General features: G+C 40.7%; 1 protein-coding gene across 1 annotated transcript in view; it reads left to right on the top strand.

The window, feature by feature from the left end:
- LOC134528920 (fatty acid synthase-like) overlaps positions 1–25,864 on the top strand; it is a 183,780-nt gene that overhangs the window by 50,408 nt on the left and 107,508 nt on the right. Inside the window, exons 10-22 of the mRNA XM_063362588.1 lie at positions 8,305–8,409; positions 8,517–8,621; positions 8,729–8,833; positions 8,941–9,168; positions 11,361–11,550; positions 14,915–14,974; positions 15,478–15,537; positions 15,606–15,665; positions 15,734–15,793; positions 15,862–15,921; positions 16,100–16,350; positions 22,306–22,547; positions 23,282–23,426. Of these exons, the coding sequence (XP_063218658.1) occupies positions 8,305–8,409; positions 8,517–8,621; positions 8,729–8,833; positions 8,941–9,168; positions 11,361–11,550; positions 14,915–14,974; positions 15,478–15,537; positions 15,606–15,665; positions 15,734–15,793; positions 15,862–15,921; positions 16,100–16,350; positions 22,306–22,547; positions 23,282–23,426 (1,671 nt within the window). The remainder of the gene's footprint in view (positions 1–8,304; positions 8,410–8,516; positions 8,622–8,728; positions 8,834–8,940; positions 9,169–11,360; positions 11,551–14,914; positions 14,975–15,477; positions 15,538–15,605; positions 15,666–15,733; positions 15,794–15,861; positions 15,922–16,099; positions 16,351–22,305; positions 22,548–23,281; positions 23,427–25,864) is intronic.

Genomic DNA, 25,864 nt, shown 5'->3' with positions numbered 1-25,864 from the left:
ATGGTACCGTGCGCATTAGACCAGAATCGATATGTATAATATATTTCGTATAAAGGCTATGGAAAAATTTATGGTTGGTGTTAAATATTGGTGTCGGTCACTTTTTAATCTTATAGTATACATACGCAGGAAGGCTTAACTATCGTTTGTTTGCTGGTTTTAATGGTTGGTCTTGAAGTCAAGTTAACTCTTTGTTTGGCGGTTAGTGTTGGTTTTGGTTGTTGGTGTTGGTGAACGTTTCACCTAGTTCAAACCTAGACAATACACTTATGCATATTAGTAAAGATTAGTATAAAACCATAATTTATGCACGTTTTTGAAGAAAGGCGCTTTGATAAGAGCATCGTTGTCTTACATATAAAGCAAGCATCATTTCGAAATCTATATTAGTTAATTAGTTATAAGCAAAATGAAAATAGCATTGAATCTTATCAAGTTAACGCGGGTTGCGTAGTGCCCCTGAAACACTGGAGTGGCCTCTTAAGCACGCAGTCCATCTAATAATTATTCTATGATCACGCCACGAATGGTTACCGTTCAATGCCTGAGTACATCGATGTTTCTAGAAGTCCAACATAGTAAATGTTACAAAGGAGTGATGGATTTGGAAAAAAAAATTCGTATTACATTTGTTGGATTTGTTTAATTTTCATATCATATTTGTGCTTTATTTGTATTCTCAAAGCATGAAAACATTTATAACACATAAGACTCCCAGCTAGAAGGCAAAATAAGTAACATTAAACTCGTAGTAGCAAGAAAAGCTGATTCTTGAATGCACAATAGGCCAATTAAATCCTATAATTCATAATTATTGACCCCCTCCACCCCCACCAGTCACATGTCAATTAAAAACCTAAAAGTCTAATTTAGTGTGTATGTGTCGAATTACCCACCCCTCCATCACCCCTATGACTCACTAATACTTGCACCTGCACCCTTTCTCTACTGACCCCCTCTGTAACTTAGCGTTAATTATTAATCCCATTTATCATTATTAAGTATGAATGACTTATAATTCACTTGAATTGTTTCCAATTGGACCCAAGTGGTGTGTGCACACCCTTCACTCTTCCCTCTATCGCTTGGCTACATGGGCGAGTTTTAATTTTTTTTCTTGAGAACATTTTCTTGGTTATTGATTAAAGGGTTGGTACCTATCAGTGTTCATGTTGGTTCTGGAGTTAGCAGGTAGGCAGTGCTGGCGGTGCTGATGATATCATTGATAGTTCCAGTATTTTCTATTTGAGAGCGCCGCCATCGTTATTGAAATTTAATTGTTTTATTTAAGTGTTAATGGCACATTGGATTTGAACCACGAAACCATAAATGATATTTTGGTCATGAGGCAGACATGCTAACCACTGTTATAGTTGAGGAAGATATGGATAGATGAGGTATATATAATGCGACTAGGCAAATGTTGAAAACGTGCAAAATATGTCCAATGGCCAATTTCTTGGAGAAAGTTGAAGTAATATGTACACACAGCAGTAATGGAGAGGAATTCTGGTGGCCATAATGACCGATGTCAAAGATAATAATGTATTTCAATCAGTAGCGTAGCCAGGATTTGTGTATAGGGAGGGTTAAGAAGCATGGTCCCCCCCCCCCCCCCTCTATTAAAGTGGTGGGTCTGGGGGTCCTCCCCCGGAAAAATTTGGATTTTAAGGTGTAAAATAGTGCTATTTGAGCAGTTTTCGGTACTTAACTTTAAATATTGTAATGGTAAAAATATTATTAATGTTTTAATAAAAAATTGTTTGAATGATGAAATAAGAATTTAATGAAATATATTTTAATCAATCCAAGTGCCTTTTCCACGTCCCACTCAAAATCATAAATCATGCTCGAAGCTCGACAATACAAAAAAAAATGAATTAAAATGGTTGGGTTTCGGCAGAACTGGCCTATTCCTGGAAACAATTAGCTTTAGCTTGAAGAGTTACTCAGTCACCACCTGCTTATAATTACCGCGCTAGTTAAATACAATAGGTGTAAGATATTTGAAAACTTGGGACCCGTCACAGCGTCACAACCTTATAGCTTCTGCTCGTGACAAGGGTAGGGGAAGGGAAGGAGAATCGGTAGGGCTCGCTTACTCTTCCCCTCCAGTGCAGTGGCCGGTGATAGCAGTAAGACACCCAGGCTTTTAGCTAACCTGCTTTCAGATAAGAAAAAAATAATGGCTTAAAGGGGGGGGGGGGGTTCCCCTGGTTACGCCTATGATTTCAATAGTAGAGAGATAGGGTGATGAAATGTAATGGCGGCCATCGTGACCGATGTCTTAACCAATGTCTCTTTACCTTTGTCATGGTCAACGTCAAAGACAGTAACGTCTCTCGATGCATACATGATGTGTGAGGGTGAAGAGTGTTAGCCAACATCTTAACAGATATATCTGTCGAAAGACAGTATTTATCGGCTCTAGGTTAGTAAATAAGTCGGGGGAGGGATGAAATGTGATGTAGGCCATCCTAGTAGATCTGTTGGGGAAAGTATTAATTGTACACTAGAGTAGGTAAACGTGCTAGCAGCTATCGTGGGTGAAATCTATAGAACAACTGTCGAAGAAAAGAACAGTTTTAAAACATGTGCCAGCAGCAATTTTGTCTTCTGTCTCCATCTAAGAATGCAGATCTCGGTGTTCATGCACATGTAATCGTGTTAAGCTAAACTGTTTGTAATTGTTTGTGAACTTTATTATGAAAGAAATAACATGCACTGTTAAACTAACTACTGTCGTAAAATTGGATATGTTTAATAAGAAATAATAACACGCATTTTATCTATGAAACTCAATTATTTTTTTGTGAAATAAGACAGATATGAGTAGTATATAATAGTTCCTCCTGCGCCAGGCGCCAGGTGGTGGAGCGGGAGACTTGGAGCCTGTAGATTGCTCTGACGTAACGGTGGCCATCTTGAATGGTCTTGACCTTGAACTTTGACTTTGACCCCGGCGGCCATATTGGACCCACCATCTTGGATTCACCATCTTTAAATCGAACGCCCCACTCACTCATGATGAAATTTTAGTCACGGCCACCATATTGATTTTTTTCTTTTCCGCTGGAGGCCGCCATCTTGGATACCATTGAATTTGTTTCTGCAGTTTGTTCCTAGAGATCGCCAGCATCGCTCTTGATTTTTTTCTGTTCTGCTGGAGGCCGCTATCTTGGATACCGTCGACTTTGTTTCTGCTGTTTGTTCCTAGAGAGCGCCAGCGTCACTCTGTCTCATCACATAAGGTCTATGTTCCATTACCTACCAGAGCTATTATGGTCCTTATCGACATATTAAATTTAATTTTTTATGCAAAATACATTGGAAGCGCTGTGATTCGAACCATCACAGCTCTGACCTCTAGGTTATAAAACTTACGCCTTTAACCGCACGGCCAGCGAGAAATTTTCCAGACTGAGAATTAAATAAGGTATATTTAGAAATAACATGCATATTCGGACTTGTAATTTTTTAAATTTTAAGTAATAATAGCATCACCTGTTCGAGACAGAACCGGCATCTTGTATTAAGACGTAACTGTTGCAATTATCGTTACGGGTGCCATCTTGAAAATCCGTAATTTTTATGCTAGAAATTCCAAAAAAATTCCAAAAAATATTTAAAAAATTGCCTACTTCAAATGTTTAGTTATTTAAATGGTTATTAGTCCTCGGTTAGATTTCTGGCGAGAGTAAACCAGTAATTTATTAATGTATTTAAAAATTTCTCAATAAAAAGTAATAAAAACGTCTTACAACACACCCAACATTTTGAATGATGTCACCACTGTATCAATTATCGTGAACGGATGCCATCTTGAAAATCTTTATTTATATCCGATTTTAATGAAAAAATAAATAAAAATTAATTAAAAAATTAACTTATTAGAATACTGATCGATTAGATCGATTCCCGTCCTTGGTTCGAAACTGGTAAGAGCAAAAAATAAAAAAACGACAGATCCTTCCTCCACGGAAGCCACCTAGACTGACCTCTCACCACTAATACCAAGGTATATATCGTCAACTGGTATGACATGTCTGCCACCTTGTCTTCGTCCGCGGGAGGCCGCCATATTGTTTTCGTCTGCTAGAGTGTGCTGGCACCATGTTTGTATAATTTTCTGTTCACCATACATTTGACCTCAACTGTTGGTATTGAACTTTGACTTTGACTATGACCTTGACCTTGAACTTTGACCTTTACCTTGAACCTTGACCTTGAACTTTGTCCTTGACCTTGGAATTTGAACTTGAAATTTGATCTAGACCTTGGTGACCATCATGGATCCGACATTTTGTGTCCACTACATGCTACCAGGAGCTACCACCTGCTAGAGGACATTGCCACCATCTTGTTTTCGTCTGCTGGAGGACACCATTTTGTGTGTTTACTCGTCTTATAGAGTATGCCACTATCATGTTAGTTTAATTCTTACCCACTAGAGTGCAGTCATCATTTATTACTACCGTGGCACCCGCCATCTTGACATTTGCGCCATCTTGGAATCGTGTAATTATTTAACTAGAAATTCGGGAAAAATTACAAAATTCATAAATAAATTTGCAATTGATATACTTATTGATTCGATCGAATCCTGTTCTTGGTTCGATCCCTGGTAAATACAAAAAAATAATAATTTTATGTAAAAAAAAATAACAACTTCAATAAATAATGTTCAAAATCCTAAAAAAGGCTTAAAATCCTCTACTACCAGCCTGCAGTAAGCCATTATGACCGCTATCTTGAAAATTTGTATTTATTGACCTAGAAATTCGGAAAAACATTCCAAAATCCACCGAAAAATTCACTTATTAATTTACGCATTGAATCGATGGATTCCTGTCCTCGGTTTGATTCTTGACCAGTGTCAAGTGTAACTGAATATTAAATAAATTGTTCTGTTTGTATTACCTTTCGCGGAGTTTATCAATCATTCACTCTACGAAAATCAACTCAAGACAATATACGACAATGTCCGACGAAATAAATACGTTGCCGATAAGCCTAACATGAAAGTCTAGTTTTTCGATACTTAGAATAACTTCTAAAACGTTCATGTACAAAGCCATACATACATATAGACCAAACGTCTGCGGACCACGAGACCGAGTCATAAACAATGTCAGATGTATAGACCAGTCATTTCCGAACCTCACGACCTTCTTCATCGACAGCTAATTATATTAAATTAAACCAACATAACATGTTTTAGGCTTACAAGAGGACCAAGAATCCCATCAAAATCGCAGCACATTAGAAAGCACAATCAAAAATGCAGCACATTTTGGAAGCACAATCAAAAAGGAAGCACATTTTGGAAGCACCATCAACAAAAAGGTAGCACATTTTGGAAGCACCATTAACAAAAAGTCAGCACATTTTGGAAGCACAATCAAAAAGGCAGCACATTTTAGAAGCACAAACAAAAAGGCAGCACAATTTGGAAGCACCATCAACAAAAAGGCAGCACAATTTGGAAGCACCATCAACAAAAAGGCAGCACATTTTGGAAGCACCTTCAACAAAAAGGCAGCACATTTTGGAAGCACCTTCAACAAAAAGGCAGCACAATTTGGAAGCACAATCAAAAAGGCAGCACATTTGGAAGCACCATCAACAAAAAGGCAGCAAATTTTGGAAGCACCATCAACAAAAAGGAAGCACATTTGGAAGCACATTCAAAAATCAGCTGTTTTACGAGAACTAAGTCTTAGTTAGAAATCAGAATACAAGAAATGAAATATGAAATTTTTACTTTCAATATTTAATTTATTTCTCAACATTATACAAATGCAAGTAAAACAAGCCATATTTGTATGTAGCCAGCTTCCCTCAGTTCTTTGAATATGAAAGATATTACTTTGATGCACGAATAGTTTCCTGCACAAAGCGAGCCATTTAGAAGTCTTAGCCGGTCAACCAATGTGTTTGGATCTTTCCATGATGTGTAATCAATCTCTTCTACCACCATCTTCCTTGCATGTTTATTATAAATACTTGTAATATCACAATCGCCCCAGTGATCATAATAAGCTTAATCAGATTTATTTATTATAACACGTCGTTTCCATCGTTTCGGTTTCAGGACACCGTCACACCGCCACATAACTAAACATTTGAAGTAGGCAATTTTTAAAATATTTTTTTGGAATTTTTTCGGAATTTCTAGCATTAGAATTACGGATTTTCAAGATGGCGCCCGTAACGATAATTGCAACAGTTACGTCTTAATACAAGATGCCGGTTCTGTCTCGAACAGGTGATGCTCTTATTACTTAAAATTTAAAAAATTACAAGTCAGAATATGCATGTTATTTCTAAATATACCTTATTTAATTCTCAGTCTGGTAAATGTCTCGATGGCCGTGCGGTTAAAGGCGTATGTTTTTCCAACATAGAGGTCAGAGCTGTGATGGTTCGAATCACAGCGCTTCCAATGTGTTTTGCATAAAAAATTAAATTTAATATGTCGATAAGGACAATAAAAGCTCTGGTAGGTAATGGAACATCGACCTTATGTGATGAGACAGAATGACGCTGGCGCTCTCTAGGAACAAACAGCAGAAACAAAGTCGACGGTATCCAAGTTGGCGGCCTCCAGCAGAACAGAAAAAAATCAAGAGCGATGCTGGCGCTCTCTAGGAACAAACTGCAGAAACAAATTCAACGGTATCCAAGATGGCGGCCTCCAGCGGAAAAGAAAAAAAATCAATATGGTTGCCGTGACTAAAATTTCATCATTAGTGAGTGGGGCATTCGATTTAAAGATGGCGGATCCAAGATGGTGGGTCCAATATGGCCGCCGGGGTTAAAGTCAATGGTCAAGGTCAAGAACATTCAAGATGGCCACCGTGGCGTCAGAGCAATCGACAGGCTCTATGGCTCCCGCTCCACCGCCTGGCGCCTGACGCAGGAGGAACTATTATATACTACTGATATGATTACTCACATATGCCGAGTATTGAATGTGCTTCCTCTACATGAGAGACCAAATACATCACAATTATTCAAACGTGTAAATGCTTTACAATGCGAGCAGCCTTTTGGCCGTCGTCTCTGTAGCAACTGTCAAAAATTGTTGTTCCGACGCATGTGTAATCACGTAAGATTAACCTTTGGTGCCTTAACCTGAAAAGAAGGGGTTTATTTGAAATTAAAAAACACAGAGTGTTAATCTAGCCTATAATGTAAAATTGAATACTGTTTTTCATAAACCACAAGTAATTTTTTAGTGTACATAAATCAAAAATGATTAGTCATATTTTTTAAGTATTTTATGTGATCCTTCCTACACAGCGATAAAAAACCAAATCCAACACATAACTAATCATATACAAAATTTATAATATAAATAATAAATTACATAAAAGGTGGAAAACTGAATAAAATAGTGCGAGGCGGTCATCTCTTGAGCAACCTGAAACGTTGAAGATTGTATGTGAACCCTTTTTTGCGCTTTTATTGTTATTTCCTTAAAGTACGTCAGATTTTCCGAGGATGACGCCATACTGAATACAGAGGAAACGAAGTCTCTATGATTTTAACATATAGGAAAGGTGTGTTCAGTGCAAAACTATTTAAAACGAATCAGGAGAAACAGGACGGAAGATGCCTAACATCCAGATGTAATGTTGAATGTATTCATTAGTAAAGTAGTAATACTCCTACCTACCCCCAATACTTCCTGTAACACTCTCTAGGCTACACAGCATGTAAAACGAAAATTTTCTAACAGGGGCGCAAAAATATCACGTATAATCATTACATCTTATTCTGCAAAGAGCTTCAGTGATATATTTCTCACAGTAAATTACATGCAATAATTAACTAGCAAATAAAATAATAATAGATTAAACAAAAAAAGAGTGTTTAACTATACTTATGTGTTACACATATAACTCGCGATATTTGTAGGTATTAACACCGAATGTAGAGACTTGGCCGGATCCCTTTTTGCGAGTTAAATGTTTCGTAGTAAACGAGGAAAACAAAAAATGGAAAAATAAGTGTTTCTTTTAGATTAAACTTAAAAAGGTTTTTAATTTATTGTTAACATTCTATTATTATAATTGTAAATTCATGTCAAAAGTAGTAGAACATAGTACCTTTAATTTTACATATATTACAGTAAATTTTAAAATATCCCCAGGAAATTTGTTATTAGCGTTCTTTGTAAATAAAAAAGACGTAAATAATTTAGATCATTTGTAGTAACCTAAAAAATAATCATGTAGGCTATATTGTGGCAAGGCCTTGCACTGTATGGTGACTATGTGGTGACTGTGTGCTGCGCAGTACTTCCCCGAGAAGCGGCCGCTGTGGCTCGTGTTCTCCGGCATGAACAGTGAATGGCCAGGCCTTGCACTGTATGGTGACTATGTGGTGACTGTGTGCTGCGCAGTACTTCCCCGAGAAGCGGCCGCTGTGGCTCGTGTTCTCCGGCATGAACAGTGAATGGCCAGGCCTTGCACTGTATGGTGACTGTGTGGTGACTGTGTGCTGCGCAGTACTTCCCCGAGAAGCGGCCGCTGTGGCTCGTGTTCTCCGGCATGAACAGTGAATGGCCAGGCCTTGCACTGTATGGTGACTGTGTGGTGACTGTGTGCTGCGCAGTACTTCCCCGAGAAGCGGCCGCTGTGGCTCGTGTTCTCCGGCATGAACAGTGAATGGCCAGGCCTTGCACTGTATGGTGACTGTGTGGTGACTGTGTGCTGCGCAGTACTTCCCCGAGAAGCGGCCGCTGTGGCTCGTGTTCTCCGGCATGAACAGTGAATGGCCAGGCCTTGCACTGTATGGTGACTGTGTGGTGACTGTGTGCTGCGCAGTACTTCCCCGAGAAGCGGCCGCTGTGGCTCGTGTTCTCCGGCATGAACAGTGAATGGCCAGGCCTTGCACTGTATGGTGACTGTGTGGTGACTGTGTGCTGCGCAGTACTTCCCCGAGAAGCGGCCGCTGTGGCTCGTGTTCTCCGGCATGAACAGTGAATGGCCAGGCATGGGCAAGTCCTTGCTCGAGCTGCCTGTCTTCGCCGCCTCCGTGGCGCGACTGCAGAAAGTGCTCAAGCCGAAAGGAGTCGACGTCGTATCCTTGCTTCAAGAAGGCGACAGCAAAATGTTTGATCACTGTTTACTCTCGATAGTGGCCATTACAGCGATGCAGGTAAGGTCAAAGTACAGTCGGCTGTTTGAGTAAGGATAACATAATTTTTTTTTAATATTTCGATCTACTGACGATCGACGGTTCTGTTTAAAACAGAAAAAAAGAAAAAAAATTAGTAAAACTATATACATATATAAACAAACATTATTACTTTTATCATTGTATTATAATTGGTTTAGACTTGAAATTATTTTTCTCATGAACATAACAGCAAAAATAAAAAATAAACAGACTTTTCATTTTACCCAATTTGTATTGTTTCAATTGTGTTTTAAATGCTTTGTTAGTTTCTCTTGGTTTTGATTTCATAATTTAATTCTAAAATCAAAGAGAAAGGAACAAGAAAATGTTTTGTTACTTGATAAATTGTACTTTATAAAAAAAATAGCAAAATGCCATGAATTCAACGCAGTTTAGTGTATCGTTATCATTTGCACTCTAGGTGACTTACCTGTTTTCAAATGGATTGCTGACCACTTGTAATTTCTTCGTAATTATCTCTAGTATACATCGTTTTAATAAGCATGAAAGCTTGTTGAAGATGAATGTAATACAACTTTAAATGTGCAGCAATCAAGCTATAAATAAACAACAATATCCTAGCTTTGCCTACTCCCTTGGGAGAAGGTTCAAATCCTCCTGGTGCCAGTCACTCAACCAATTGTTGAGCACCCTTCATGCTATTCTAAGGAAAATATATAGAATGTGAGGTAATTTTCTTTGGTTATTGTATTTTTGAATATTTGTGCACATATGTTTAGTACATAAACATAGAAGTTAACCAATCAAAAACCAATTTACAACCCCAAATTTATCGGTTAACTTTATTTTCTCTAGTGTCATTTGAAAAGCATTCCATTTCATACGTGAAATTCGGGCACATTTTTAAAACGGATGAATCTCATTTCTTAGAATTCAACATTTTATAATTTTTTAAGTAATAAAGTATGCATTTATAATATACAATGACAGACAAACAATTTATTGTTAAAACTTTATGTATTCATAGTGCCAACCTTGCTTTTGATTAGTAAAATATTTAAAAAGAGAAATCTAATAGTGTTAGATGTAAATTTAGCACTTGCTGAATGTGGGATGATAAGAGGAAAAAAAAAATCTGTTTTAAATGATTGAAATAAAGATGGAGAACAAGTAAATGTATGTACATGAAGAAAAAAACTGTAGGTTTAGACGTGTGGAATGGAGAGTTGTGTGAAATGGAAAGAAGAGAGGAATATTAAGATATGTGAAAGTACAAGGGTTGAAAGCATTGTAATATAAGGAGAGAGGGAAAATAGAGGTAGGAGGCATGAAAATTATAGCCTTTTATGTGCCATGTAGATATTCGCTAAGTGGAGGGAGTGATGAATAAGCAAAATATACTCACAAACAAAACATATAACATGATGAACAAGTAAATAGTTGTTAAAACAAAATAAAAAATAACTGTAAGTTCATGTATTCAAAGTAAGGAGTCGAAGGAATGGGTAAGAGTTGGATGTTCAATAAGAAAATACCACGATGATAGAAGGGGAAAGGAAATGTAGGGGTATAAAATTCAATAGTAAGCTAAATATTCATGTTTATAGCTAAAAATATTTAATATGCCCAAAAAACTCACAAGGAAATATAAAAATTTTATATAAAAGCACGCACTTTGAGAAATATATAGAAGACCCATATGAGAGCCATCAAGACATTGAAGAACAACCAAGCCAGAGCGAACATAAAGAAGTAGAAAGATCTACAAATGTGTTCATTACATAAAGTAAAAATCGTTAAATCATTCAGAGCCCTCGTAAAAGTTAACACTTGCTAGAAAACATAGACGGCATCGGGATAGCTTACATATCATTATAGCTTTAATCTGCGAATGATTGATCTTCATTTTGTGTCACGTAATGGCTTCGCTCATATTTAATATCTGGTTTATTTTGGGTTTTGTCAATTCTTTCCCAATCAGTCTTGGTAATGAAAGGTATGGTTTTAACATAAACACAAATTGTTGCAGGTTAGATTAATCCCCAGTGAGGGTATATTCTTCACTCGAGGGATATCTCTGAGCGATAAGTGAACTGGGGCTGTAGTCTGCATTTGGGGCTTGTTGTGCTGAGACAACCGGGTGTATCTGTGCAAGGCATGCTGGACTTCTGCCTATTGAGTGGAGAGTGCAAGGTGACTGTTGCCTGCAGGTGGGGCTGGTTGATGTGCTGAGAAAGCTTGGCTTGTCAGCGGATGGAATGCTGGGCTACTCAACGGGAGAGATCGCATGCGCCTACGCCAAAGGCCTCGTGTCTGCTGATCAAGCTATTCTGCTGGCGCACGCCTGCGGCCTTGCGCATGTCGAAAGCGTGCAGCTTAAAGGAGCAACAGCTCAAGTCGGTAGGTCCCCTTCAACTCTGCCAAATAGATTGAATGTTCTGCTTTTCTACATTTATACATATATACCATTGGAAATACTGGCAAACATTTAAATTATGGATTATTTTTATTTTTACTTGTTTTATGTTAAAACATGACAGGGTATGGAAAATGCAGGTGGGTTGATGACAGACGCACAAGATCCCGATTGTAAGTTAATAACAAGATTTACTGAACTTTATTTGAAAGGTTCTTGCAATGGAGATATTGATTTAAGATGTTTTTGTGGACATATGTCATTGCTGGTTTATGTTCACAAAACCATTTGAATCAGCAATGGCGTATGTCCACAAAAAACATCTGAAATTAAATGAACTCTATCAATATAAAAAATTTAACATTAATGTATCATCCTTCGTGAATTTGTTTACTCATTTTCATGGACTTGACTCATTTAGATCCGATCATCTCAGTACTGGCTGTAAAAAAGTTAAGGATAAATTGTGTTTTACGAATTATTACTTGTTGTGCATCTTATGGCCACTAGCTGAATCAAAACACGGCTAGTGTAGAAATTACAAAACTAAAGGATTGTTCGAAATAATGGTCATCATTCTTTATCGCTGCTATCAAAAATTCTTTTTTTAAAAGAATCTAAAATTTAGTCCATATTTCAATTTAAATTCAAAATGGCTTAGCAAAATTCCAAAACCTGCCACCTGATAGCGCGACGAAATACCGAAAATCATATTTGCCATTTCGTTTGAAGTCCTTTAAAGGGATGACTAAGTTGTAATGAACTCACGGGAACGGACGCCATGCCTCACTGACACGCCCATCTCTCGTCCACCTCCACGGATCGGAACTCAGGGTGTGGTGTCACCTGGGTGGTCGTCGGGATGACTACCCTGCTTAAGCGCTTCCTTCTCGGTCAATACTACCAAGGTACTCGCCCAGCATGTAGACACCTCACTGCTAATGCACTCGAAACTTCGAGCCTCTTAGTCGTGTTCAAGGCGACTCCCTCGGTACCTTATGCGGACACTCGCTTCGCCAACCTCATGAAGCCCCGCGAGTTAGCACTCCTTGCTGGATAACTAGAACCTGCAACTCTTGTAGTTGCGTTAACACAGACTTCCTTCATGAGTGACCACTTGCCTCTGGGACCGTAACTCCCACCAAGAATTTTTACTCGCGACCCCCTTAGTCACGTTTAACACGACCTTCTTCGTGTCCTGTATAGTCACTCGCCTCTGGAACCTCAAATTGCACTAAGAGTTTGTACTCGCCGATGGGGGACACTGACCCGCGATCCCCGTACTCAAGTTGAAGACGATCTTCTTTGTTTCGTGTGCGATCACGTGACTCTGGAATCTCCACTCGCACAAAACGTTTGTACTCTCCGATGTAGAAGTCGAACCCGGAACCCACTTGTAAGGCTCTCTTCTTTCCTTTTTTTTTTCCTTGTCCAAACATGTCTCGGCATGTACTTTTTCATAACGGCCAGCTTCTTCTAGCCATCTTGTAGAGTAGATTTAGTCTGGTGCTAAATGACTTCTGAACATGTCGAAAGCTTAATGAGGGACTACTTGCGATGGTTACCTGCTCGATCTCCATGTATACTCATCTGGAAGTACTGGTCATAAAGCTTTGGAAACTTATACGACAGGCCAGAAATCAGCTACCTACACTTATCTCTGTTCAGGTTTGAATGGATTCACATTTTTTCAGACCGGCGGCTCGCTGTATGACATGGGTAAAAAAGTGACGGGCATACACGCAGTTATGTCCTTACAATTCTTTTGTGTTTGTTGTGCTACAATGTCATTGCACAGGAATGTCAAAGTCATTCCTTTAATCATTAAGTTACTTTAAATTCAAATTTTGTTGTGAACTTTGACTTATTAGTCACAGTATGTTAGGTAATATAACTAGTGATAAAAAGTATTAAATAAGTGACAGAAATACTAATATAATTTTAACTTAATTAATTTATGTAAATTTTAGTTTTGAATGTTGTTATTTTTAATATATACACAAAAACATATTATTTTTAAGAATATGCATATAATTAACAATAAGATTGTTGTAAGAAAATGTTTTTGGTTTTATGATTTTTTTGTTTTATATTAATTTTATTGATATAATTAAGGGGTAATATTTAAATAAGCCACTGAAATTTTTAAAATTTAGCCTGGCAACACTAATACCATTTTTTTCACCTGGCGTGTCGTCTTTGTGACTCAAGGGTAAAGAAAAATAAATAAAAATATTTACACTTTTGCATTATACAAATTCATCACACTAAGCGGGATGGCACAGTGATTAGACTCACACTCGAATTCCAATGAACATGTATTTGAATACCAATCCGGCCATCTTAGCCTTGTTTCTAATGTTTCCTTGAATATTATAAATTAATTAAAGTAGCTTGGCTTTTAGGTTGTAGCCGCGTCCAAGGCGAATATATCACCAACGTTTCGGTCGACATTGCAGTCGCCATCAACATGGTAGAGTTACCTAACGAAGTTATTACAAGTTCTTCTGTCTTTAATACTCTCTCCTGAGAGAAGTGTTTCCCGATTTGCTGCAACTGTGGGCCAATCACAGCCTTCTTTTCGTATAGTTGGCTTGTTGGTTTGGCCAATCGGAGATGAGCTTCTGTGAATGGCTGAGGGTGCTGGCAAATCAGTCGTCTCTTCTCTTCTGATTATCTGGGCTGTTTGGCCGACCAGAAGCGACCTGTATTTTTATAGATGCATAGCTAGGTTTTGAGGTTTTCTGAAGATTGGATCCCATATTCTGCTTAATTTGTAGTCATCTTCTTTATTTGTGTTTGTTGGGTGTTTTAATATTTTTACTGATTCTAGAATGTATCTTTTCTTGTATTTTCGGATTGGGCAGCGTTACAATGTCCTGTAGGCAGCTGCTCGATGAAAGCAGCTGGCGCATACTGGTTCCTTCGTAGGAGCCTGGTTTGAAAACCTGGGCGGTGAAAAGTGGTGTCTCCGCGCCAAGTGGTACTGTAGGCTTGTAGCTAGACTTGTATTTATTTTCTTTCGGGATTCCATACCTCTCGTTCCAACGTGTATAGGGCCGTGGAGTATCCCGCACGGGAGGAGATGGCGAGTTCTCGAAGCTAAACTTTGGGTTCAGCTCAAAGCTAAAATTTTGAGAAGCGAAGACAAAAATTTCTTCAACCTGTTTCCTTGTCTGTTTCTTGTTGTATCTACTCGTCACAGTGCAGGACAGAAGCAGCAGCACATCCGCTCGCGTCCGCAACGAGGGCTCGAATGCGGGAGTGTGCGTGTCGTGCGGTTAACTTCGGCTATGTTCGGGACTGTTCGGGCATCTGACTCCCTGTGAGTGAATCTCGTGCCCGAAGAGCTCGGCGAGGCGGAGGTGCGCCAGCTGCTGCCGCTTGGCGTAGATGTGGTGTCATGCGGTTAACTTCGGCTATGTTCGGGACTGTTCGGGCATGTGACTCCATGTGAGTGAATATCATGCCCGCAAAGCTCGGCGAGGCGGAGGTGCGCCAGCTACTACCGCCTGGCGTGGAGGTGGCGTCGTGCGGATAACTTCGGCTATGTTCGGGACTGTTCGGGCATGTGACTCCATGTGAGTGAATCTCGTGCCCGCAGAGTTCGGCGATGCGGAGGTGTGCCAGCTGCCATGGCTGGCCAATCCCCTCCTAGCACATGATGCATGCGACCCTCTCCTTGCATGGCTAATCCCAGCATGACTAGGCGTATAGGCTTCGGCCTGAGACGCACCTAGGTCCCTCCCTAACCCGGACCCCTCCAAAATACACTTAGCTTTAGTTAGGTTAGGAAAAAAAAAAATCAGCTGCTGCCGCCTGGCGTGGAGGTGGTGTCATGCGGATAACTTCGGCTATGATCGGGACTGTTCGGGCATGTGACTCCATGTGAGTGAATCTCGTGCCCGCAGAGCTCGGCGAGGCGGAGGTGCGCCAGCTGCTGCCGCTTGGCGTAGATGTGGTGTCATGCGGTTAACTTCGGCTATGTTCGGGACTGTTCGGGCATGTGACTCCCTGTGAGTGAATCTCGTGCCCGCAGAGCTCGGCGAGGCGGAGGTGCGCCAGCTGCTGCCGCCTGGCGTGGAGGTGGTGTCATGCGGTTAACTTCGGCTATGTTCGGGACTGTTCGGGCATGTGACTCCCGGTGAGTGAATCTCGTGCCCGCAGAGCTCGGCGAGGCGGAGGTGCGACAGCTGCTGCCGCCTGGCGTGGAGGTGGTGTCATGCGGTTAACTTCGGCTATGTTCGGGACTGTTCGGGCATGTGACTCCCTGTGAGTGAATCTCGTGCCCGCAGAGCTCGGCGAGGCGGAGGTGCGCCAGCTTCTGCCGCCTGGCGTGGAGGTGGTGTCATGCGGTTAACTTCGGCTATGTTCGGGACTGTTCGGGCATGTGACTCCATGTGAGTGAATATCATGCCCGCAAAGCTAGGCGAGGCGGAGGTGCGCCAGCTGCTACCGCCTGGTGTGGAGGTGGCGTCGTGCGGTTAACTTCGGCTATGTTCGGGACTGTTCGGGCATGTGACTGCCTGTGAGTGAATCTCGTGCCCGCAGAGCTCGGCGAGGCGGAGGTGCGCCAGCTGCTGCCGCCTGGCGTGGAGGTGGTGTCGTGCGGAGCAGCCTCCAGCTGCGCGGTCTGCGGTTCGGTGGCCGACGTGGAGCGGTGCGTCGCCGAGCTGCGGCGGTCCGGCGTCGTCGCGACCGACCCGCGGCCAACCAACAACCTCTTCCACCACAGCCACTTCTCCGAAAGGGCCAGCGTTAAGCTGCATTCGCTGTTCAAGCAGGTAACGCCGCGTCCATCTGTGCAGTCGATGTCTGGGTGCATCTAAACAACTGTGTGGGAAGCAAATAACTTTAAAGTCAAATGTTTTATTCAAAAACAGTTTTTCATCTACTGTTATAATAATATTCTCTTAATTTCTCAATACATTCGACCCACAGGCTTGACTAAAAACAGGTTTAAATTTCTTCCATAAATGAGAGTAGCCGATTGATAGCTAAGGAACCTTTCATTAACAGCATATTTGACTACCATGTCAGGGGCCATGGTCATGCTTTGAGAACCGGAAATTTCTAGATTCATATGTTGTCAGTCTAAAATTCACAGTCATGTGTATTCGCTACCTACATTTGCTTGCCTGTTGCCTGATTTATTACTGCGAAACTTCTCCTTCTTTCGAGTGGATGGTCGTTATTTAGTCACTCCACTACTAGCTGGTGTTACTCAAGTCATAAAGGGGGTGTGTCGAAAGCATTTTTATACAATCATCGAAACAATGCCACTGTATGAATGTTTGCAGTCCACCTTGTGACCAAACGAATCTGCGAAATTTTTGGGTCTCTTAGTCTGTTCATACTCGATAAAGAGTTAGCTGTTTATTGGATGATGCATCCATGAGGAATTTGCACCACGGTTGTTGAATGTTTATTATTTTGGAAATAACATTTTTTTATAATAACTCGAGAGGAAGAAACACGAAGATGTTTGAAGGGAAATGTGGTGGATAGATAAAGCAAAAATGTTTGGATCTGAAGTGATTGGTTACTCTTAGCCCTAAGTTTTGCACGAGGTCAATGGCATTGGTACCTTTAGGACTATGGTGGTATTGCTACTGGTGTTTCGTTTTGGTGCTCATATATATTGTCATGCTGTGCTTTTTGTACCAACCCACCACCCTTTCGACATTAGAGCGACGCGTTTTCAGTAATGGCCACCCGAGAACCCTTATGAGTATGGGATGTATATTATATATATAGGTTTTACTTAATTGTTTTTTTATGATAGTCTAGGCGGTGTGGTGCTACCGCGTCATGGGCATAAAGCATTGACGTAGCTAACTGTGTCGCTCAAGTTTCAAGCATTCGGTTTAAGACAAATGGTTTGGTATGGGGAGCGAGAGGATGCGACCACACCCCCAATATCACTGAGAATTTTTTTTATTAATTTAGATAGCAGTGAGTATTGGCCATATGTATTGATTTTATAGACTAACCAACTATTTGTTGAATACATAAACTATATATTTGTCAGGATTTCTCCAACTAAGCCCACCAATACAACTCTTGAACGATGCGAGTTATCACATTGGTTAAACACTGGACCATCAATTCAAAGGACCAGGCTTCGAATCTATGTCTGGCCATTTTTATTTCTGCTTAAAACTCAAGTTAAATTATTTATCTTCCCCAAAATTCGTGTTTTGAATTGTCCTGGTTCCAAATCTATCTACGCTGTCGATGAGACGTTAAAAGTGTTTTGTACTTAAAGCTACGCATTCATTGGGTAGAAAAGTAGACTTGAAGCACATAGATATCTACTTTACTTGACTACCCTGAGCCAGTTATAAACAAGGAGAATAAATGGTTACCCAATCACGTGCAACCTGCCAAAAGATGTGACCTTGTTATCGACCAACGAGCTTTCTAAAAAACCTATACTGTCTATAGGCAAGTTTATTATATTTCAGAGTGAAATGAATTTTCGAGAAATATAGAGACCAAATCTATTGTCCCTTCATTAATGAAAAAATCACTATTGTCACTTAATTAATTGTCACTTACTTACTATCACTTAATTACAATAAAGTATAGATATAAGAATTTATTTCATAAGAGAGGCTAGTATTCTTTGAATTATCTTTGTTAATTTGGCCTACTTGTGATGATAAAATTATTTTTTTAGTGGTTCAAACATCAAAATTTTGTGCATAATTTACTATATGAAAAAGTAGCAGAAGCATAATAGGCTATAGTGTTCTAAATAAAACCATTACAAAAATAAGTATGGTGACAGTAGTGAATTTTGTTCAGTTTACAGAAAACTATTAGCAAGTTTTCATTTGGGTTTTTCTTTTCTTATGTTTCACGCTCAATCCAGAGACATAAAACCTCATTAAACACTACTAAGGCTTGGTTTTGCACTTTATGTTTGATACTGAGTTTTCACGTCATTGCAACTATTTAAGGGGTATTTTTGTAAGATAATTAATATAGCTATCATACATTCTTTTCTTTACAAATTTTTCAGTTACTGCAAGCTTTGAAATCTCATACAAATAATCAACATAATACTAACTTGCGTGACTTTTTACCATCATTACATAAAAGTTGATTAGTGTCTGGTAGCCTAATTTGCTACAAGACATAAAATTCAAAGGAGAAATTGTGTTGTGTTTATAGGAATCGACTTGATAAAAAGTAATTATAAGAAGATGTATTACCTAGATACGTTCAAAATTCGCGTAATTGTTAGAAGACACGCTATAATAAATACCAGTACAAAATTTAAAGGTGTTCCTATTATATAATGGGTAGATTGACACGTCCTAAAAGACAATATACCAACAAAACCAATTCATAATACTTTATGACCCAATCATATACAATCTGTAAAGAAGATAACTTATGAACAATTAAATGGACTTGGAAAATAACGTAAATTCCGCACATCTCTAGTAATAACTATACTCACCATTATTTCTGGGCTTCATTCTACTCTAGACTAGACTCAAATTACCCCTATAAAATGAGGCATCGTTTTAAGTGCTGATTTGTCGACAGCAATGTCTCAACAATGGCAGGGTACATATGACTATAAAATCAATCATTAACCTTGTTTGTAACTGCCCCAGGGACATCAAGGGCATGTCAAGAGCACTTTAGCCCAAAGACGCATGAAACATGAATCAATACTTATGTTCTTAAAGTCTGCTTCGAAACTTAATGATTCCGCGATATAATCGTGGCTCTAGTTATAAGAAACATCGCGTGAGAGACCCAGCCTTGGGTCCAAGCACAGTATTAGAAAGAGAAGCCGCGATGCAGTGTAGCTGTGACACATGTGTAATAAACCTGTGTTCCTGTAGACTTAGTAGGTACTTCAAAAAAAAGGCTAGAAACGTACGGGCTATGGCATACGTCAAGAAGACATTTCAACAGTGAACAGAGGCGGAACAAAGGTAATATACAAATAATTTAGGTGTCAACACCCCAAAAGGTTGGTGGGTGTTAAGGTGGATGGTAATATATAAAAATATAAATAAAAAAATGAAATATGGTTACGTACTTCTAGATTATTTTAATGGTTAACTTATTTTATTTTGGACAAGTCAGATTTATCATAGTGTGTTAGTTAATACTTTTGGTCAACACTTTGATGACTTACAAACTAATGACAATAAATATTTTTATGAAAATTCACAGGTTCAGTAAACTCAAAATTTAGTACATTAAATTATAATTAAATTGAATTTTACTACATGCAGGCCGGCCGCGGATACTTTGATAATTACTTTACAGATTACATTTATTTTAAAGCAAGTTGCACAAACAAGGTTTCAGAGTAATAAAATCAAAAATAAACAACATTCCATTATTTTGGATTGACAAGAACTTTTCATTACTATAATTTATACTTTTTTCTTTAAATGGTAGTTGAATAGTTCGCAAATTGTTCGTAGAGAATTTAAAACTTTAAGATTTCTTACAATGTGTCTTCCAAACATAGACTTAGCTGCATGCGAAGTGCTGACATCCGAACGGCGAGGCGTGACGGGGCGGATAGCGGACTTAAGTTTACAGCACGATGCGGGGAATTTAGATGGCCGAAATCAGGAACTCAGTGCGGGTAGATGTGGTTGTCTACCCATCACTGGGGATGGAAAACCCCACTGTGAAAACAAAAGTTCGCACAGCGTTATTATGTGGTTATGGCCAGCGGGAAAGTTCTCGGCCACAAAGGGCTCAAAAAAACAGGAAATAAAAAAAGGGCACTAAAATCTCTACTCACCAAATTGTGGGCTAGGTCGGTGGTACAATCTATCCATGTGATGGTAGACGACCACTAGCGCGGTTGCACGCACTTAATTCACCAGAAAAATACTAACACTAATATGATGTAGTCTAAACTTTAAAATTGTAAGGGGGTTTTCCCCTGGTCGTCGCGACATCATCCTATAATCTTTGATGTCTGACTTCTCAGGAGGAGAGACGTGGTCGCCGTAAAAGTAGCGCGGCAGATGTAGGATGCTCCCTGTACCACAGTTGATTGAAGACTCTCTCTACTTGAGAGAGTCCCTTAGTTCCTGCATGGGCTCGAAACCCGAAAAGTGGGGAGGGGGAAAGAGAGAAACAGAGTGGGCGGAGCTAAGTGGGCCATGGGAGGAAAAGTGCCTTGGGATTGGTCAAAGCTTATGGGTGTCATAGTGCCACAAAAAAAAATCTAAATCTCTCTATGGCAGCACCATCTTTAGTTGACACCGGCGCCATGAGATAGCGCACCGAGCGGTGGTGTTGCTGTATGCCGTCTAAGGCAAAGGGGGGTTGGAAGGTGGTGCTAACTGGCGGGAGAAACTGACATTAGCATGCTTAGTTTCGGTTGTGCTCGAGAGATCGCGCACAAGCCTCGTGCGTGGAGCGCAAGCATAGGCGTGGCTTGTTCCTTAAGGAGAGGAGGGATTGACGAGGGAAAGGGCATGGTCCATGCCTCGGTCATGGTTCCTGGAAGCATAACAGAAAACCTAAGACGGCCAGGGGTGGCGGGGAAGTGCTTGTTTTATGCCGAGACCAGCACATCCGCTTTGCTCGCCAGGGCCTCGAGCCTGGGAAAGCGAGCTAGGCTCGCCTGACGAGGCAGGTACCCCTGCATGAGAAACAAGGTGGAAGGCACTTTAGGCAGGGAGAGTTATCATGCCTGTTCCTGCATGCAGGCGAGATAAAATTGACTCGGCTAGCCTACTCTGCGTGTAAGCGTCTACATGTCTCTGCTGAGACGTTGAGACTCTCTAAGATCCACTAGTAAAGTTTTAATATGTATAGCCCTGGGTGGTATAGCTGAGAAAATAAATTTTGATGAGGTCCTCTAGCTTAAGGGAAAGCAAAAATATTTTAATAAATAAAAGTTGAAAAATTGAGCCAAAAAATTACTGATTTTCGGCTTACATGCCACAGGGGCTGGGCAGTGGCGCGCTACTCTGAACTTAGCAGCTGGCGGGCATGCTCTGCCAGCCAGCACCAATGGCAGACCTCGAGAGACCCAGCCTTGGGCCCAAGTACAGTATTAGAAAGTGAAGCCGCGATGCATTGTAGCTGTGACATATGCCCACATCAGGTGCTGGGCAGTGGCACGCGGCTCTGTACTTAGCAGCTGGCGGGCATGCTCTGCCAGCCAGCACCAATGGCAGACCTCGAGAGACCCAGCCTTGGGCCCAAGTACAGTATTAGAAAGTGAAGCCGCGATGCATTGTAGCTGTGACATATGCCCACATCAGGTGCTGGGCAGTGGCACGCGGCTCTGTACTTAGCAGCTGGCGGGCATGCTCTGCCAGCCAGCACCAATGGCAAACCTCGAGAGACCCACCCTTGGACCCAAGTACAGTATTAGAAAGTGAAGCCGAGATGCAGTGTAGCTGTGACACATGCTCACAGGTGCTGGGCAGTGGCGCTCGGCTCAGCACTGAGCAGCTGGCGGGCATGCTCTGCCAGCCAGCACCAATGGCAAACCTCGAGAGACCCACCCTTGGACCCAAGTACAGTATTAGAAAGTGAAGCCGAGATGCAGTGTAGCTGTGACACATGCTCACAGGTGCTGGGCAGTGGCGCTCGGCTCAGCACTGAGCAGCTGGCGGGCATGCTCTGCCAGCCAGCACCAATGGCAGTCCTGGAGAGACCCACCCTTGGACCCAAGTACAGTATTAGAAAGGGAAGCCGCGATGCAGTGTAGCTGTGACACATGCCCACAGGTGCTGGGCAGTGGCGCGCGGCTCAGCACTGAGCAGCTGGCGGGCATGCTCTGCCAACCGGTTCGGCTGGAGGACCTGGCATCGCGGGTGCCTCGCGGAGCTGTCCTGCTCGAGGTGGCGCCACACGCCACGCTGCAGGCAGCACTCGAGCCAGCGCTGCACCGCAGCTGTGTGAGCCTGGCGCTGGCGGACCGCAGCCAGCCGCACGGCGTGCTCCACTCGCTTCTGTCTGCCGTTGGCAGGTGCGTGGCGTGCTTTCTGTGCAAGGGTTTCTGAGTTCGCATACCGAGTTATTTGTAAGTTTAAATTTGTGTGCTTTGAAAATGACTCAATGCCGGAACAATAGAACGACTACAAATACAATAAAAACAAATAATAAAAATTTAAAAATTATAAATCCAGTTGTAGTTAATAAATTAATTAAAAATCCTTCCCTTCGCTTCTTTTGCATCTCATTAACACAATTTGATTTCGATTCCCAGCTATGGCTGAGCCCTAATTGTTCACAAGTGGAAAACGTGGCACATGTTTGTAAGCTGGTGGGTTGTCTCTAGGGGCCCTCGTTTCCTCTACTCCATGCATTTCGTCAATGCTTTGATCTCATCTATTTCCCGCTCTTCTTATCTTATGACTTTGGTGCCGTCATGAAGTTAAGCGTTAATGCAATAATCCATTCATTCCGTCATGGGATTTTTTGCAATTGCCTCTTAGAGAGTTATAAGAGAAATTAATACATCATTTTCTAAAATTATTGATTTTATTTTGAAAGCATAAGTCCTACTCTGCATGGATGTAGGCCAAAAAATAGGTACTTATTACAATTAATATGTAGGTTAAGTGCTGCTAAAACCGAATAAATCATTTCTTATGTGAAAGAAACTAGGCAGAACTTACGAAAAAAAAATACGAAGTAACAGTGAACCAGCATGAGCGTGCAACAATGGACGTTGCATTTCTATACTTGTGTGACTTACAGTTTGTACGAATACGGCGCCCAGCCGCAACTGGCTGACATCTACCCAGCTGTCAAGTACCCCGTCAGCAGGGGCACGCCCATGATCTCCCACCTCGTCAAGTGGGACCACTCCCAAGACTGGTTCGTCACTTCCTACGAGCTGCAGGTGAGCCGTGCCACTGCCTGGCAGTGACAGTCACGAGATACTCATACAGTTACGAGGCTGGCTCGTCCTCTAAAGTGACGAGCGGGGCTCGATGCCGACTCAGCATTGGCTCGCGTGAGTGTGCAGGGTAGTGCGAGTCAGGTTTGGGATTCAACATGCCACGCAACTGCAAACTGTGTGATAGGTGAACAAGGAAGAACCATGTCGGCTGCCATGTCGAAGGCATTCATGAGCCCTGATTGTGACAAAAAATTGTAAGAGTATTTCATATTTTACTGGTTTTGTGGCAGGTTCGTAGCACATATTTTATAATCGTACAAAGTGAGCTAAAGCCTGGATTTTGCTCTTGTCATTTGTAAGGGAACAATTTACTGATGCAATTTCAAAACATTAAAAAAAGTTACTATCTTTGGATCCCGCAGGTTGGAATTGCGACCTGTTCGGGAAAGTAAAAGACGTGTATGAATCTGGAGATTTTTGGCAACCATTTTTACCACCCCAATTTATTATTAATTTACTTTTTTTGTCCTCGTGAGTACATCACATTTGTCTGGTACAATCACTGTTGCTACAACTTGCTTTGGCAAATCACTTTCGGACACTAAAATATACGAGCAAAGTTGGGAGTATGTTTGTAATCAAAAATTCATGGGCCAGACTCGTGAGCCAGACTCGTACGTCTTAAATATCCTTTGCATAACAGTTTTGTAATTCTTTCAGAATTTTTTATGAAAAACTGTAAAACTTTGTTCTGTTCTTCTTGCAGAATTTTGTACCATTTAAAAATTTAAAAAAGAAAATGTCCCGTGTCAGCTGTGGCACATTAACTTGCATTTCTAGTATTACAAAATGTTACTTGGCGAAGCACAATCAGTAGTCACCTCCAAAGTTCCGTCACGCTAGACCCAGGTCAGTATAAGGTCACTGGAGTGGTTGCAGTCCCACCAGAGAGGCTGATATAACCTATGGAGGTCACAGGCTCCGCGATCAGGACTTCTGGCTGACGAGTTGGAAGTTCTAGGGCTCAATGCTCACCCAAGGGATTTTTCGTTTACTGCAAATTTCCTGTCCTGGGTCAGGTCTGGCAGTTATTGCTGTTACTTTGTGTCCATGGCGCGGACGGCAATGACGAATCGCTGCAGCATCACCTTGGCCACTCGGTCCTAGTCCCACCATTGCCACCTCCCTGTGACAATGCAAAAGGATAACAACCAGCCTCTAGGGTCAAACCGTCATCAGCAGCACCACTGCGTGTGAGACCCAGCATTAATGTTCCATACAGGGAGCAGTGAACCTGTTATTTCATACACCTGCATCGCTACAAGCCTGCCACTTAAACGGCCCACAAAAGCACAATGGATGTAGAAAATCAATTTATTGCTATTATGAATAAAGATACACAAATATTTTGACAATTACAAGCGATAAATATTTTAAGGTATGAAACTTGCCTATTCTTACATTTATTTTTCGAAATAAAGAAAAAGCTATGGGAAAATAAAATAACAGCTTAAGGCATAATCTATATTGTTTCTTGTAATATAGCAAATATGTCTGCAAACCTGCCAGGCATTGGAAAGCCTGGATGGAAAAAATGATTTAAAGGTTCCAGAAATTTGTTTTTAAAATGCATCGGTTTGCAAGGTCACAACATATAGGTAAGGGAACACGCCCTTCAACAAAAACACACGATTTTCTCGTAAACAGTTCACTGGAGTGAGTTCGGACAATAAGAACTTTTTATGTTAGTTTTTAAATACAGATCAATGATTCGCTGTAAAAAATAATAAAATAATACAACTTTTTATTTTTTAAACAACAGTCGGGAAGAGAATGTCAGTCCCCATTTACAAATGAGACGTTAGTGTTTATACCACAAACTGAAAAAATCTTAATAATAACATTAATTAAAAAACAAATCAGAGTATTTTTCACGCATGGGAGTCGGTTGTAATGGAAAGATTTACAGTGTGGTTTAAATCGTTTATTTATATAGAATGAGCACACTGAAGCGTACAATCAATTACTTGACTCGTAATAAATTACATGTAAGAGGGGCTCCTTTTGATTACATTAAAACACACATATTTCAAACCTATAACTAAAATACGAAAATTCCGTCTTTACAAAAGTACGTTCAGGCCATGCTTTAAAACTAGTCCAAGTCTTATATTGCCAGCAATCTCAGTTAAATCAAGAAATTATGATCACTCATTCTTTTCGCCTGTTCTGCACAATCTATACTTAGTTTATGCACAACTTAAATATTCGCATCGATGCGCAATTGTTTATCAAACTGGGAGTGGGAAAGTGTGTAACGCCCCTCATGCCCTAAAAATTATATTATTTTAATTTAATAAAAAGGCCTTGGAAACTGCTGGGCAAAATATTAAGAAAATTAAAGTTAATTACCAGAGGGGACACGAGGCGGTGAATAA

The sequence above is a fragment of the Bacillus rossius genome, chromosome 2 (assembly GCF_032445375.1).
Source record: "Bacillus rossius redtenbacheri isolate Brsri chromosome 2, Brsri_v3, whole genome shotgun sequence".
In the NCBI taxonomy this organism is placed as follows: domain Eukaryota; kingdom Metazoa; phylum Arthropoda; class Insecta; order Phasmatodea; family Bacillidae; genus Bacillus; species Bacillus rossius.
Note: the sequence above shows the minus strand (reverse complement) of the source record. Positions and strands in the feature narration are given on the sequence as shown.